Source organism: Ranitomeya imitator, chromosome 2, assembly GCF_032444005.1.
Source record: "Ranitomeya imitator isolate aRanImi1 chromosome 2, aRanImi1.pri, whole genome shotgun sequence".
Lineage (NCBI taxonomy): Eukaryota > Metazoa > Chordata > Amphibia > Anura > Dendrobatidae > Ranitomeya > Ranitomeya imitator.
The window spans coordinates 541,993,494-542,008,729 of record NC_091283.1 but is presented as its reverse complement, the minus strand read 5'-3'; the positions used below and the strand labels follow the sequence as shown (position 1 = coordinate 542,008,729).

Genomic DNA, 15,236 nt, shown 5'->3' with positions numbered 1-15,236 from the left:
TCCCAACTGGCCCTTATTATCCAAATACCAAATGGGAACAATAGAGCAGATTCCAAATATTCTTGGTTTGCAGAAGTTATAAGACTGGAAGGCTTCCTTCAAAGAATGAATGATGTAAATGGCCCCTTTGGCCGCCATATAGAAATATAAGGGGCTAACATGGGAATAACCCTATAGGTCTCATTCAAACTTGCTTTTTTATACTTGTACGTGAAAAAAAATAAGTTTCTCCTATCAGTCAGTAAAAAAAAATTGGTAAGCACTGACTGCCAGTCCTGCACTGCACATACAGCCGGTAAGCACTGCACATACAGCTGGTAAGCACTGACTGCTGGTCCTGCACTGCGCACGCAGCCGGTAAGCACTGACTGCCGATCCAGCACTGCGCACGCAGCCGGTAAGCACTGACTGCCGGTCCTGCACTGCACATACAGCTGGTAAGCACTGACTGCTGATCCTGCACCGCACATACTGTCGGTAAGCACTGACTGCTGGTCCTGCACTGCACATACTGCCGGTAAGCACTGACTGCTGATCCTGCACTGCACATACTGCCGGTAAGCACTGACTGCTGATCCTGCACTGCACATACTGCCGGTAAGCACTGACTGCCGGTCCAGCACTGCACATACTGCCGGTAAGCACTGACTGCTGATCCTGCACTGCACATACTGCCGGTAAGCACTGACTGCCGGTCATGCACTGCACATACTGCCGGTAAGCACTGACTGCCAGTCCTGCACTGCACATACTGCCGGTAAGCACTGACTGCTGATCCTGCACTGCACATACTGCCGGTAAGCAGTGACTGCCGGTCCTGCACTGCACATACTGCCGGTAAGCACTGACTGCTGATCCTGCACTGCACATACTGCCGGTAAGCACTGACTGCCGGTCATGCACTGCACATACTGCCGGTAAGCACTGACTGCCGGTCATGCACTGCACATACTGCCGGTAAGCACTGACTGCCAGTCCTGCACTGCACATACAGCTGGTAAGCACTGACTGCTGATCCTGCACTGCACATACTGCCGGTAAGCAGTGACTGCCGGTCCTGCACTGCACATACTGCCGGTAAGCACTGACTGCTGATCCTGCACTGCACATACTGCCGGTAAGCACTGACTGCCGGTCATGCACTGCACATACTGCCGGTAAGCACTGACTGCTGATCCTGCACTGCACATACTGCCGGTAAGCACTGACTGCCGGTCCAGCACTGCACATACTGCCGGTAAGCACTGACTGCCGGTCCTGCACTGCACATACTGCCGGTAAGCACTGACTGCTGATCCTGCACTGCACATACTGCCGGTAAGCACTGACTGCCAGTCCTGCACTGCAGACACAGCCGGTAAGCACTGACTGCCAGTCCTGCACTGCAGACACAGCCGGTAAGCACTGACTGCCAGTCCTGCACTGCAGACACAGCCGGTAAGCACTGACTGCCAGTCCAGCACTGCGCACACAGCCGGTAAGCGCGGCGGCGTACATTGACTTGCTTGCTGCTTGTCCTGCACTCACTGCGCATGCGGGTCAGAGACTCAGCACTCCTCAGGTCACTACAGAACACGGGGCGGAGTTCAGACGGAAACCCCGCCCCTATCGTGACGACATCGCCCGGTCTTTGTCCGTAGAAGGAAACTGAGCTTCTCCGGAGGAACTGGTTCATTATTTCAGAAGCCGGTAACTAGTGAGGAGCTCAGCTACCGAGACACAGCCGCCATGACCGGACACTGCGGGAAAAGCGCCTCTGTACTGCTGCGAGCCCTGCTGGAGGCGGAGAGCCGGCCGTGCCATGCGGTGCTGAGGAGCGCCGGGAAGCGGCAAGGACTCAGGTGAGACTCGAGGACCAGTACTAAGCGCTCCGGTGCTACGGCCGCCGCCACATTGTGCGAATACTATAACTACTGTCACCAGTGGGCTCCAGGCGTATGCTGAACCGTGACTGAGACAAGACTGCACTTGGCAGCCATGCTATGGATGGCCGTTCTGGGCAGGGAAGTGTTAATAGATCTTCCCAGGATCTGGGCTCGTGCTGCCGATGAGTTTGGATGACTTGTACCCTCTGGTGGCTGTGATGTGGCCGCACTGTGCCCACACTTATCATGGCGACCTCACCTGTGGGATGTGGGCAGATAGTCACAGCCGTGCGATGTCCCTGGGATGGGGGCACGTTACCTGTCTGGCCTATAGGTGGCGCTACATGGCTCTATCCTACTATATAACCCCAGAGTGAGTGTGGCACATGTGGTCAGCACAGATGGCCCCTTACATCCTTATGTAACTCCTTGGTGGTCCTACAGGGAGGTCCTGAGCGTGTCACCTGTGGATCCCCTAATCTTGTCTGCTGTATTAGGTCAGATCGGCCCCAGGGGCTCAGTACCCGGCCCCAGCAGTAATTGGCACATCCTAGTATTCTGTCACTGGTGGGAGGTGGGAGCCGCTCATTCACTCTCATTGGTCAGGCCACGGCGGACAGCTGGCCTTTCCTTTGTGAGATGATGATGTCTGGGGAGGGAGGACCTCCTTGGACTATTCCTGGAACTCGCAGAACACTTCTAGACTAATGGCATTTTTTAAACCTCGTGATGAGGCCCCTGCAGGGGGAAGTTTCTCCGAATTTCCCACAGATAGGAGAGAAGCAACTTGAACTTTGACAGATTCGATTTTCTAGAGTCCGTACTCCGTGATCTTGGCATCTGCCAAGCGAGCACTCTTGATACCTTTTCCTTTTCGTAGTTTGGCCCAGCAGAGATTTAGACTTTAATTATTTGGCCATTGATCATCTATACTCAGACTTGGTATTCTGTCCTTTTCTATAATTTTAAAACCCATGACTGTCTGCTTCCCTGGTAAAGAAAAAAAAATACACCCAGGGTGAAGAGAACCTTTTTATTATTATTATACATTTTTATAGCGCCATTTATTCCATGGCGCTTTACATGTGAATACGGGGCAAATATAGAGAAATACATTAAACCTTTTTGGATAGTTGTGTAATTTGAAAATGTTCTCAGTTACATTATAGGACACGAAGCATCCCACCTGCCCTATATATCCCCCTGATGGCGTGCGTCCATGTTAAATCTTCCTAGATTGCAATCCGAACTCTAACCGGTTGCCCTGACCCACTATGGCACGCGGGCTCCGTACTTGGCCCAGGAGACACTCTCAGCTGCCGAGCCTTTGCTCCATTGTATGCCACTGTTAGATAAAACAGGAGTCTACAGCCGTCAGTATTATGGATCCAGTCCTAGACATGAGATCTCATATTGTGACGATTGTGATCCGTTTGGGTTTAGGTATTTGGTGCTTTCCGGAGAGCGAGTGTGAATAAACTTGTAGAGCCAGCCTATTGTAGTGTGCAGTAACTCACGGTTTCCTGGAAGGGAAGTGTCATGACATGGTGACTCCGAGAACAATGCCGCGTGTACAGGAAAATGCCTTCCACAGACTGTACTGCTGCCAGCATTACCAGTGGTCTGCATCCGGTAGCAAACCACAAGTCCCAGCATATGTTGTAGCTTCAGAGGATGCAGGCTTCTGGTTTAGAAAATAGCAATGTTATGTTAGTGGCAAAATAAGAGGTACTATTCTTAAAAAAAAAAAAAAAAAAAAGTTTAAAAACTGAGGCTAAGAGCCATTGTCTGCGCTCTGAGGGGACTGCAGTGGAACTTCAGGTGTAGAAACCAGTCTGGTGCATATGAATAGCGCTGCAGGCTCTTACTTTCCAGCAAGTCGGGAAATTCTGTCCCCATGATGGGGGATCTGAGATATTCTTACCAAAGCACATTCTTCAGATTGACCTTTTGACTTGTACAAGGATTTTTTTCTTCTTTGTTTCTGACTTTTTTTTCTTTTGCATCTATTTCAGACATCTGAGCTCCTGTGGAATACTCGCTTCACAATGTACACCACTACCTCCATCATCTCCAGTCCATGTACCCACGAGATCCTTCCTGAACCTTGTTGCACCCATCCTGGGAAGCAAAAGGATGGAGTATACAGAATCCAAAGTGTTGGGGTAAGTAGTAATCTGGTTGGAGGAGAGGCAGAAAGGTAGTTCAGGGGCTGCTTGGGTCTACAGACCTTGTTAGATCACTGTGCGGCCCACCACTGGGATCCCCCACAGAACGAGGAATTTACATGGACTGTCTTCTCGTTCTCCAGTATAGGGTGGATGGAGCAGCTGGTATTTGCCAGCTGGCCTAGTGGGCTATAACCTGCCGCTTCCTTCTTTTTATAATAAGGAAGTACATTTGTGTCTTTCGGACTTTCCTACAGAGGCAGCCATAACTATTTTCATTATGATTTTCATGTACTGTATAACACAATCTAATATAATGGCATTTATTTCGTTTTAGGTATTCAATAAATCAAATGTTTGACATTGTTGCAAATGTGGAAGACTACAAGATGTTTGTGCCTTGGTGCAACAGTTCAAAAGTCTTGTCCAGCCGCAACGGAGTGACCCGAGCTGAGCTAGAAGTTGGCTTCCCACCCATCGTGGAGCGTTACATCTCTGAAATATACATTAAACCAAACCATCAAATTCGGGTGAGCTCTTTTCTTCTTCTGTAAATGTTTATTTTTATTATTCCGTCTGGCTTTGCTAAGGTTTGAATATAGACATTTTGATCAGAGAAGCCATTCTGTAGCCTATACCACCCTTGTGTCGGCATATGCTATATCATTGGCATGCATACCTACACCCTAAATGGCAATGAGGTGAAAGGTTCTTTGTTCGCATGATGTAAGATTCCGGGAAAAAGTCATCTCTATGGACTTTGTACGGCCAAGCCTCCGCTGTCTGACATGTGGTCTGACCTTTGTTCTTCATGGTGCCGGTCTGTACAAGAGATCTTTAGTTAAGTCTCTGAACAAAGGCAAAGGTGGAAATCCTCTTGCCAACTTAAACCAGTTTGTTACCTTAGTGAGATACTGTTTAACAAAACTTTCCCGTATTTGCTAGCATATGCCTTATGTAGGAAGACAATCAACATTTTTGGTCTCTTTCGAATTCCTTTTTTTTTTTTTCGTTGGCACAGGCTGTCTGCAATGATGGGAAGTTGTTCAGTCATCTTGAGACAGTGTGGAGATTTGGGCCAGGATTACCTGGACGCCCGGACACCTGCAAGCTTGAATTCTTTGTAAGTAGTCGTATGATGCCTATCATTGACACTGGGGTTAGGATAGGACCAGACATTTGCAATGAGAAAAGAATTACTAGTGTATTCCAGCCCGAGTCTCATACAGGGATACATATTGACTTTTTTTTTATTCTAAGCTTTAGTCTGCAAACTCGTAGTTCAACTGTTTTGAAACAAAATCTCCCTGTAGTTTTGCAATAGCTGGAGAGTCATTAATGGTAAAGCGGTAGATAAAAATTGTTGGTCTTGTCGGTCATTGTTACCTTTGGTTCTGATCAGGTTTCTCACTATTTGCCTTGCAGGTGTCATTTGAATTCAAGTCTCTTCTCCATTCTCACTTGGCCACTGTCTTTTTTGATGAGGTAGCCAAGCAGATGGTCGCAGCCTTTGAAAACAAAGCAGCCGGAACGTATGGACGCCAGACCGTTTCATTACGAGCAGCTAAACTCCAATCTGCACATTAACGTATGAATGAACTTTTCGTTGATATCATTGGTCCTATGGATCGGAACACTATATACATTGTACGACTTGAAACCGGACCACATCAAGACTTTGCACAAACCTCTCTTTATTTATATCTATTTAAAAGGGACTCTCTTAAATAATTAATTTATTTACAACCATAAAACCTATTTAATATCGTGCGGTTTTAGATCTAACAAATTACATGATCAGTGTTGTACTGTCTAAATGCAGGAAGCCTATATTATGTACAGTGCGTGATAAATGTGTTTTTACTGCCTTTTCAAACCACATGAATATATGTATATAATGTTTTAGCAAACTTTTGATTTTATAATCTAAGAAATAAAAAATTGGAATTTTTTTTTTTAATGGTTAAATCTGTGTATGACTGTTTTTATAGAAATGTGTAATGCAATTTGGTTTTGGTCTTGTTTGCCAGACGCATTTTATTGCTCAATAAGCGGCTCGTGAAAGTAGAAGGGAGATGGAAACCTTGCTGGCAGCCAGTATAAAATTACTGATGAAACCATCACAAATTGTAGTGGTTTAATAACCATTGTTCTTCAGTGTGGTACCCAAGATTTGTAAGGGGCTGCATGTCGGCAGAGACCCGTGTGTTATACAATCCCCCATTGTCAACAATATGTGTAGCTAATGATGCCAGGAAGAATGGCGCCATAGTACAAGTCTGGTGGGGGGAGGGCTGAATGTCTAAAAATGAAATGGGCCCAATGCACCTCTATGGGTGTCTTGCAGACTACAGGAAGTATAATTTCATCATGTACAGGAGACATTGATTTGCATAATGCAGATTTCTTGGCTCGGCATGGCTGAATTTTCAATGGTAGAGTGGTGTAAGCCACTTCAGTGGATGCCCATCTCCGGAGCAGAAATGGATCAAAGGTTAAAAATCAACATGCCCAATTCTCCTTCCATCCCATATCTTGTGAGGGAGAACCCAAGCTCTGTACACACAGGATCTGTAACTGGTCCCTCTGAACTGGTTCGGTTTGGCCAACTATGTATATGGAAATCATCAGATTACATGGGCACTTCCCAAGTCAAAGCCCTCGCCTTTCACCAGTAGCCAAAATTTAGATCTAATTTAAAAGAGAAAATGAGGTGATTCCCTGTTTATAGTCCATACAGATTGCTACTGAATGATGAAGTCCTCAGAGCTGATGAAAGTGCCTGTTCAGCAATTCGCCCTGGTGTAAGCAATCCTCGTTTCTGTTCATAGTAAGGCCAGTCTCACACGTCCAGATAATTCTGGTACCGGAAAAATCGGTACCGGAATTATCTGTGTGCTCCTGTGGTACATCAGTGTGGCACACGTGTGCCGACTGGGTACCACACGGAGCGTGCAGGAGACAGCGCTAGAGATGAGCGCTGTCCCCTGCATCTGGTGCTGAAGCGGCCATTCATATCTTCTTTCCAGCAGCGTTCGCTGGAAAGAAGATATGAAAAATCCCTTTTTTTTTTTTTTGTCCTCGTGTTTAAAGATCCCTATGGGAGTGGAGCCGCATATTCATTACTGTAATAAGCAGCCCCAAGTGACCGCTCATACAGGAGAAGGTGCGGAGAGGACGCTGTGAGGGAGCGGGTGAGTATTTTAACAGCGGGGGGGCGCACAGGGGTGGGAGGGGGGCGGAGACAGGGATCTTTATATTAAACAAGGAAGAAAAAAAAAGGGGGTTTTCATATCTTCTCTCCAGCGAACGCTGCTGGAAAGAAGATATGCATGGCCGCTTCAGCACCAGATGCAGGGGACAGCGCTTACTTGTAGCACTGTCTCCTGCACGGTCCGTGTGGTACCCAGTTGGCACACGGCTGCCGCACGTGTGCCACACTGATGTTCACGAAAATCACACGGATAATTCCGGTACTAATTTTTCCGGTACCTGAATTCTCTGGACGTGTGAGACTGGCCTAAGAAAGACCTTGGGTTCTGAATGATAGGCTTATTGGAGCCACATGTGCCATTGCATCATTAGTGCTGTCATCTTTCAAGGGAAAATGCAACATCTGATAAATACAAATGTATTTCTTACAGACTGCATGGATTAATGAGAATGAACCTGTGCCTTTAGTATGTGTTACTTTACAGGCCCCTTGGCTTTCTATTCGCACCATAATATGAATCTGTAAACCTTGGGCCCACATGACCTTGTGTATTTTCCGTTATGTGCTGCAAGACCTATAAAGAGCGCTCCGAAGTACATGGTTCTTGGCATTTCTTACCATAAAGCTTCATGTCTGCTTTCACATCTAAGGCCATGTGCACACGTTGCGAATTAGCCTTAGGAATTTCTGGTGCAGATTCTGCATGTCTTGGCAGAAAACGCAGCTGTGGATTTGTCACGTTTTTTGTGCGGATCCGCAGCGGGTTTTTTTTTGTGCGGTTGTGCTGCATTTTATTTTTGCGGATTTTCAGCGTTTTTTTTTTTTTTTTTTTAAACCCTTGCGGAATTTCTATAATGGAATGGGTACAAAAAAACGCTGCAGATCTGCAAAAAAGTGACATGCTGCTACTTTTAATCCGCAGCGTTTCCGCACAGAATTTTTTGCACGATCTACACAGTGTTTTCTTTTTTTTCTCATTGATTTACATTGTACTGTAGATCACTTGCAGATCTGCAGCATTTCTGCACTGCAAAAAAAACCCTACGGATCCACAGAGAATCCGCAAATGAATAAGACTTTTCATTCATTACATAATTAGTATTCTGCATTTTCAGAAGTTGTGTGCTATCTTTTTCTTCCCTGTTCCATAGGCTTTTATAGGCATTGCATACGGTTTGTAGACAGATTTGAGGGTTGTTTTTTTTGTGTTTTTGAGTGAATAATCTATGCAGACTGATCAGTGGAAAAAGCATTTTGTTTCTTTTATGGGATAGAGATATATATATCTTAAGCTTCTTATCTTCACTAGTACTATTGATTTATGGAAAAAGTGCAGTTACTATTTAACTTCACACAGTTAGATACCACAATGGCACTTGTCTCTTTAATCCTGGCTGCTTCTGCTCTGGTCTGTGCTAGTTCTGGCTCCATACATTGTGTACAAGGGCTCTAATCTTATTAGTGGTATCTCTGTCTTAATCCGTGGGTAAATAACTCTTCTTTTCTAGGAGCATTTCTTCTGAGGAAGGTTATCTATTCCTGTGCAGCTCTTTACCAGTGATCCACATGGCTTTGCTCTGATTAGTGTGCAGTAAAAAGACTTTTCCTGTTGGGTTATGTCACAGATATGTGCAGGGCAAACATAGTATCAGCAGTTCTAAATATCACTCATTAATCCCGAATATTCATGCTTGCCAAGTTCCACAGCGATAATCCTATGTTCACTTATTTTTCTGCGAGATGGCACCTTATACATGAATAAATCCAAGTAACTGCTGCCAAATGTGCCCAGATGGTGCGTGCCATGGAGGACACAGGAGCCTCTCTGCCTTGGCCAGTGTATATGGATACAGGAATGTGGATGTAAATGAACCTTTACAGAGTCTTGCTATGATTGTTTTGGGGGAAGGGTGCACTCAGGAAAGTGTGATCATTGTCTGGCTACATTCTTTCTCTACTTTTTGGAAAGTTTACGTTAACCATAGCAGAAAACAGCATCGCATCGATAGTAGTAAAGTAAGTAAAAAATGAGGATGCGATGAGATTAATAATCACCAGCCAACTTTTAAGCTGCAGTGTTCTGGCCAGAGAGACAAGTTTGTTCTGGCTGGATTCGAGTACAGACTGCAGGCGTTAACACCCTTCTTGTACTTCTTCCAAGGAATGTTCTGATCTCAGACTGAGGCACATGAAGGATCTCAGCTCTCCAGACTTGGACATTAAAAGGTCAGCAATTAGAACAAGGGGTGTTTAAGGTTATGAAGACCTCATGGGGTCTAGCAGATGGTAATGAACCCAAATCTTCAAATAGAGATGTCTTGAATAGTTTCATAGGGGTGGGGAACAGCATTTAGGGGGCTCTACAGGAGGAATTGATCTACCCCATTGCTAAAGCTGCTACAGACAGATTGGTAATTTAGCTAATCTTGCCATAAGAGGAAAGTACTGTACAGACTAGGAGGATTTACCAGATTTGGTGTCTGCACTCTAGGACACGGCACAGGAGGTTATATAATCTTAATCCGGGAGATTCTCTTACTTAGTGATGAATGTGTCAGGGAAATCTGGAGCCAAAAATTACGGGTGTGCGCAGCGTTGACATAACTCATTCACAATGAGAACTATTGATGGAGTATAATTCCAACAAAGAGACGCGCTACAGACAAAGGCCATGTCACATCACTCACCGTTTCTGTGGTCATTTTGCGTAACGTGTCGCGCCAAGTGTCTATTTCTATCAATTAACAATGATAAAGAAGGAAACATTGCATATGGCGAGTGCCGCACGTCTCCTTCTGTTGGGATTATCACTAAGATTTTACCAATCAACATGGAGTCCTGTCGAAACTAAGGTCGTTCTGATGGGTGAAATCCTGGCATTGTGCCATGCAGTTGGATGGAAATGGCAGCAGTGCCATATTTTGTTCTATTTGGTTTGTATTGGCCGAAGTTAGGAAGTTTGTTAATATCTGGCTAATCTGTAACTCTGTGATATATGTCTGTCGTTTTAGCTCTACTTTGATATCGATTTCAATTATTGCTTTTAAATAATTACTTGAAAAATGGTTCCGCCATATCTTTCTTAGAGTGAAAGTCCACCTTTTAAAAACATTTTGTTTTAACAATGGTTTAAGGTCTAGAGCATCAAATCCATTTCATATTGTTAATTGATAAAATTAACTTTGTCAACAGTCACTGCAAGGGGGAGCATACCGGGCATTATAGTTTAAAAGGAGACCGTCACCTCTAACACTTGATCTAAACTGCTTATATAGTCCTTTATGGGTTTTAGCTCCCATAAAAATCATGGCGTTCGTTACTTGCTTAGTTTTTCAGAAAATGCATTTTTATATGCAAATTAGGGCGCTCTGGTGCAAACGTGGCGTGGCTAAGAGCACAGTGCACCATTCCGCCCCATCAATTATCATGCTGTGCTACTTCGTAGACTAACATCAGCAGTTTCTAAAGTGCTGTGGTCTTTCATTACTAATATACATCCATCATTTTGACATAATTATCACATCATTAATATAGCATTATGCCATCATCATGAATATGACATAATCAATATAGTATAATAATGATTTTACCTTTATAGTATTATCGGGATATTATAACATCCGCTTTTTACAGGGACTCTAGCACGCCCCAGCCCCCACAAGTTGCCACCGGGCCTCCTGGGTATAGGTGCGGATTAGCAATGTGCAATTAACTGTCCTGCCAGTCTCTGAAGTAAAGCGTAGAGATCCTTACTCCCTCGGTGTTCTGGCTACCGGATTCCTGCGCCTCAGAAGGAAGCAGCCTTTTACAGGGCAGAATTCCTTTTGGTTTCCTCTCCTTTTGCTGTGACTTCGTTTCTCACCCTCTACAATACAATTCTCTTTTGTGTCCTTCATTAGGATGCTGCCGCACGCCGGGCCGACGCAGCTCCGTGGCCTTCCGTCTAGGCCTCCGACAGGCTCCCACCCCTGTCAGGGACCCCCCTGTCTGCAGCTGCTAGATGTTCCTCCTTTCCTCTGGCTGCCTGACAGGTGCTGCCTGGGTGAAGCCCAGTCAGCTTCTGACGGACTTCCTATCCAGACCACCAGCTTTACCTAATTGTGAAGAGTGTGAAGTGTGTTGAATGGTTTGTGATACCTGGTAAAGTGATCTCCTTTATTGCCTTCAGATGTAACATCACTCCCCCTGGTGGAAGAATGACATTACTGCAACGACCAGGACCCTGGGGCGCTGCAGACCATCCTTATTCTCATTTGCACAAGTAAATACAAGAAGCAATGGAATGAAACTGAAAGGGAGAAGATACAGATTAGAAAAAACTTTTTGACAGTGAGAGTGGTCAATGAGTGGAACAGGCTACCACGAGAGGTGGTGAGTAGAGTTGAGCGACCTTGACCTTTTTAGAGTCGAGCCGGGTTTCGCGAAACCCGACTATCTCAAAAGTCGGGTCGAGTGAAATCGGCCGATTATGACGTAAAGTCGGGATCGACCGAAACACGAAACCCAATGCAAGTCAATGGGGCAGCATAGTCGGTAGTGAGTGGGGGCCAGGAAAACACCTAGAGTGCCCATTTTAATGTCAAAACCATCCATTCTTCTTAATGAAGCTTGTCAAGCGTAATTTACCTTATAATAATTGGAAGGCATTTGAAATTGGGGGTCATTTGGCTAAAGTTGTGGGTAGGGCTGGTTCAAGTAATTAGTGGGCCCAGGAAATCTGGACCATGTCACGGCAGTGGAGCAGGGAGAGGTAAGTATTTCAACTTTGCAAGTGCTGTGAACCTGAGCAAGCAGGGGGGGCCCACTCGTTGGCATTGGCACTGGCACAGGGCCCCTCAAAGTACAGCGGTGTGTTTGCACGGCGGGGGCGCCTCCCACCGGCAGCAACAATTTTGCGTACCATGAGAGGCCCTGTGCCAGTGACGTCGCCAACTAGTATTCCTCCCCCCACCTGATGAAGGAACCTGCACTTTCATCTGCACCTTCCTGTTTGTCCCCGTGTAAGGTGGTATGGTATGCGGGAAGGGGGACCTGACTTTCAGCAGGGTCACAATCTTGCAGTGTAGCGTGCACGGGAAATGTTGCGTTATGGGTCAATGTACCAGCAGACTCATCTATCACTGGCTGGGCAATGGGCAGGATGAGGAGGAAACACAGATATAGGCCCAAAGAATAAAGTGGGCTAAATGCAGTTCAAAATTGGTAACACAGGACTAATCAGGGGGCATTGCAGTGGAGGACAACTGGAATGAGAGGCTGACACAGAGAGTAGGCCCAAATCAGTAAGTAGTCGAAATGCAGTTCAAAATTGGCAACAGTAGTAAACAGGCGGCACAGCTTTGTTCAGTGGAGGAGAACAGCAAGGAGTGGCAGACACCGATAGTAGGCCCCAACCCAACTAGTAGGCCAAATGCAGTCTAACATTAACAACTACTTAACGAGCGCCTGAAAACGGAATTTCAGGACAGGAAACCAGGAGAACAGCAAGGAGCGGCAGACACCGATAGTAGGCCCCAAACCAACTAGTACGCCAAATGCAGTTGTTCCGTTTAACCACAATTTAATGAGAGCCTGAAGATAGAAGTTCAGGAAAGGCAACCTGGAGAACACCTTGGAGTGGAACACACCATCTCTCTACACCCCATACCCAATTTGTAGGTCTAATGCAGCGTAGTTTCCAACAACTACTAAACGAGAGCATGATGATCGAAGCATTGGCGAGGAAACCTGGGGAACACCTTGGAGTGGAACACACCATCTCTCTACAGTGGAACACACCATCTCTCTACACCCCATACCCAATTTGTAGGCCTAATGCAGCGTAGTTTCCAACAACTACTAAACGAGAGCCGGAAGATTGAAGCAATGGAGAGGAAACCTGGGGAACACCTTGGAGTGTAACACACCATCTCTCTACACCCCATACCCAATTTGTAGGCCTAATGCAGCGTAGTTTCCAACAACTACTAAACGAGAGCCGGAAGATCGAAGCAATGGAGAGGAAACCTGGGGAACACCTTGGAGTGTAACACACCATCTCTCTACACCCCATACCCAATTTGTAGGCCTAATGCAGCGTAGTTTCCAACAACTACTAAACGAGAGCCGGAAGATCGAAGCAATGGAGAGGAAACCTGGGGAACACCTTGGAGTGTAACACACCATCTCTCTACACCCCATACCCAATTTGTAGGCCTAATGCAGCGTAGTTTCCAACAACTACTAAATGAGAGCCGGAAGATCGAAGCAATGGAGAGGAAACCTGGGGAACACCTTGGAGTGTAACACACCATCTCTCTACACCCCATACCCAATTTGTAGGCCTAATGCAGCGTAGTTTCCAACAACTACTAAACGAGAGCATGATGATCGAAGCATTGGCGAGGAAACCTGGGGAACACCTTGGAGTGGAACACACCATCTCTCTACAGTGGAACACACCATCTCTCTACACCCCATACCCAATTTGTAGGCCCAATGCAGCGTAGTTTCCAACAACTACTAAACGAGAGCCGGAAGATCGAAGCAATGGAGAGGAAACCTGGGGAACACCTTGGAGTGTAACACACCATCTCTCTACACCCCATACAAAATTTGTAGGCCTAATGCAGCGTAGTTTCCAACAACTACTAAACGAGAGCCGGAAGATCGAAGCAATGGAGAGGAAACCTGGGGAACACCTTGGAGTGTAACACACCATCTCTCTACACCCCATACCCAATTTGTAGGCCTAATGCAGCGTAGTTTCCAACAACTACTAAACGAGAGCCGGAAGATCGAAGCTCAGGAAAGGCAACCTGGGGAACACCTTGGAGTGTAACAAACCCTCTCTCTACACCACGGAAGGGCTGATTCTTAGGAAGGAAGGCTGTCGGAAAGAAGCAGGGCGCGTCCGAGGGTGATTATATTCTTATTAGGTATATACTCACCCTCGGACGCGCCCTGCTTCTTTATTTGTAATGAATGTTTATTTGCAATGTGGTTTTGGCTTACTCTATTTTTTTGGTAAATAATGATTTTATTATTTTCATTGTTTTGCATCTTCTTGGCAATAATATAAAGAAGACGCGACAGGACAACACTCGGTGGATGCCATATCTGTGTTTAAAATTGAAAAAACCTTTCAGTTAACTACTTGCAGGAGAAAGTTATTGTAGCTGGTGGCCATTTTTAGTACTGTACCAGATTTTTGTTGTATGTGTTTGTTTTTAATGTTAAAATGTCTGCATTTGATATCTCTCCAGTATTTTCTTTTTTATAAGCAAAATACTTATTTTTATATTTTCTGATGTTGGTTCCAGGGGTACACGGGCAGCAGTGGTGTGGTCAGTGGAGGCCTAGTGGAAGGAGTCACCGCAGACAGGCATCGAAGGCCTAAAATAATAACACATGGCTGTAGGCAATTTTAAATTGGTTCCAGGGGTACACGGGCAGCAGTGGTGTGGTCAGTGGAGGCCTAGTAGAAGGAGTGACCGCAGACAGGCATCGAAGGCCTAAAATAATAACACATGGCTGTAGGCAATTTTAAATTGGTTCCAGGGGTACACGGGCAGCAGTGGTGTGGTCAGTGGAGGCCTAGTGGAAGGAGTGACCGCAGACAGGCATCGAAGGCCTAAAATAATAACACATGGCTGTAGGCAATTTTAAATTGGTTACAGGGGTACACGGGCAGCAGTGCTGTGGTCAGTGGAGGCCTAGTGGAAGGAGTGACCGCAGACAGGCATCGAAGGCCTAAAATAATAACACATGGCTGTAGGCAATTTTAAATTGGTTCCAGGGGTACACGGGCAGCAGTGGTGTGGTCAGTGGAGGCCTAGTGGAAGGAGTGACCGCAGACAGGCATCGAAGGCCTAAAATAATAACACATGGCTGTAGGCAATTTTAAATTGGTTCCAGGGGTACACGGGCAGCAGTGGTGTGGTCAGTGGAGGCCTAGTGGAAGGAGTGACCGCAGACAGGCATCGAAGGCCTAAAATAATAACACATGGC

At 45.9% G+C, this 15,236-nt stretch overlaps 2 protein-coding genes across 2 annotated transcripts in view; both read left to right on the top strand.

Annotated features, from left to right (window-relative positions):
- Positions 1–1,620: 1,620 nt before the first annotated feature.
- LOC138664894 (coenzyme Q-binding protein COQ10 homolog B, mitochondrial-like) lies at positions 1,621–6,001 on the top strand. Its single transcript, XM_069751924.1, has 5 exons — positions 1,621–1,841; positions 3,881–4,030; positions 4,371–4,563; positions 5,055–5,156; positions 5,459–6,001. The coding sequence occupies exons 1-5, from the start codon at positions 1,729–1,731 to the stop codon at positions 5,618–5,620; spliced, it is 720 nt and encodes a 239-aa protein (XP_069608025.1). The 5' UTR covers positions 1,621–1,728; the 3' UTR covers positions 5,621–6,001.
- Positions 6,002–9,393: 3,392 nt separating this feature from the next.
- Positions 9,394–15,236, top strand: part of MLX (MAX dimerization protein MLX) — a 123,880-nt gene continuing 118,037 nt past the window's right edge. Inside the window, exon 1 of the mRNA XM_069751922.1 lies at positions 9,394–9,473. The gene's annotated coding sequence lies outside the window, so the exon portion shown is untranslated. The remainder of the gene's footprint in view (positions 9,474–15,236) is intronic.

Bases quoted from the DNA above. Each gene is read 5' to 3' on its own strand.
- LOC138664894 (XM_069751924.1), top strand. From the start codon at position 1,729: ATGACCGGACACTGCGGGAAAAGCGCCTCTGTACTGCTGCGAGCCCTG. The intron at 4,031-4,370 runs GTAAGTAGTAAT...ATTTCGTTTTAG, and splicing joins ACAGAATCCAAAGTGTTGGG to GTATTCAATAAATCAAATGT. The intron at 4,564-5,054 runs GTGAGCTCTTTT...TCGTTGGCACAG, and splicing joins AACCAAACCATCAAATTCGG to GCTGTCTGCAATGATGGGAA.